The sequence below is a fragment of the Penaeus monodon genome, chromosome 20 (assembly GCF_015228065.2).
Source record: "Penaeus monodon isolate SGIC_2016 chromosome 20, NSTDA_Pmon_1, whole genome shotgun sequence".
NCBI classification, from domain to species: domain Eukaryota; kingdom Metazoa; phylum Arthropoda; class Malacostraca; order Decapoda; family Penaeidae; genus Penaeus; species Penaeus monodon.
In genome coordinates, this window is record NC_051405.1 from 44,231,492 (window position 1) to 44,231,969 (window position 478).

Below are 478 nucleotides of genomic sequence, written 5' to 3' on the forward strand. Positions count from 1 at the left end.
AGTAATGCATAATGATGCCATAATCTATACAGTAATTAATAATGTATTTATATTTGTATATATAGTAATGGCAGGAGCTCTTTGTGTCCTTGAGGATGGAAGAAGGTTGCTAAGAGTACCAGAAGTTTAATTTACTCTTGCTAGTGTTATTTCCACCATTTAATGTCGAAACTGAATCATCCTCGACTTTTCAGGTTTATTTCCTGAAGCCTGAACAGCAACTGCAATTATACAAGCTTCTTCAAGATTCCCTAATTGCACGAGGAATTCTGCAACCTTGAGCCTCGTCTTGGTGCAAGTATTGTACTACCATCAGTGTGATGAACTACGATGTAAGGGTCTTATGGACAAGCGAGAAAAGAGAAGTAATAAGGACCCCTTTTGCAGCATGGGATTCAGAACGCAGGCTTGGGAGATTTTTTTGAGAAGGGAAAGTAAACTGGCTTGTAGATGCAAAACTGAACAGGAAACAAAATTG

The 478-nt window shown here is 38.3% G+C and overlaps 1 protein-coding gene across 1 annotated transcript in view; it reads left to right on the forward strand.

Moving 5' to 3' along the window:
* LOC119585858 (phosphatidate cytidylyltransferase, photoreceptor-specific-like) overlaps window positions 1-478 on the forward strand; it is a gene marked incomplete at its 3' end in the record, with an annotated part of 26,528 nt that extends 26,050 nt beyond the window's left edge. The window contains 1 exon segment of the mRNA XM_037934590.1: window positions 195-478. Coding sequence (XP_037790518.1) covers window positions 195-281 — 87 coding nt within the window.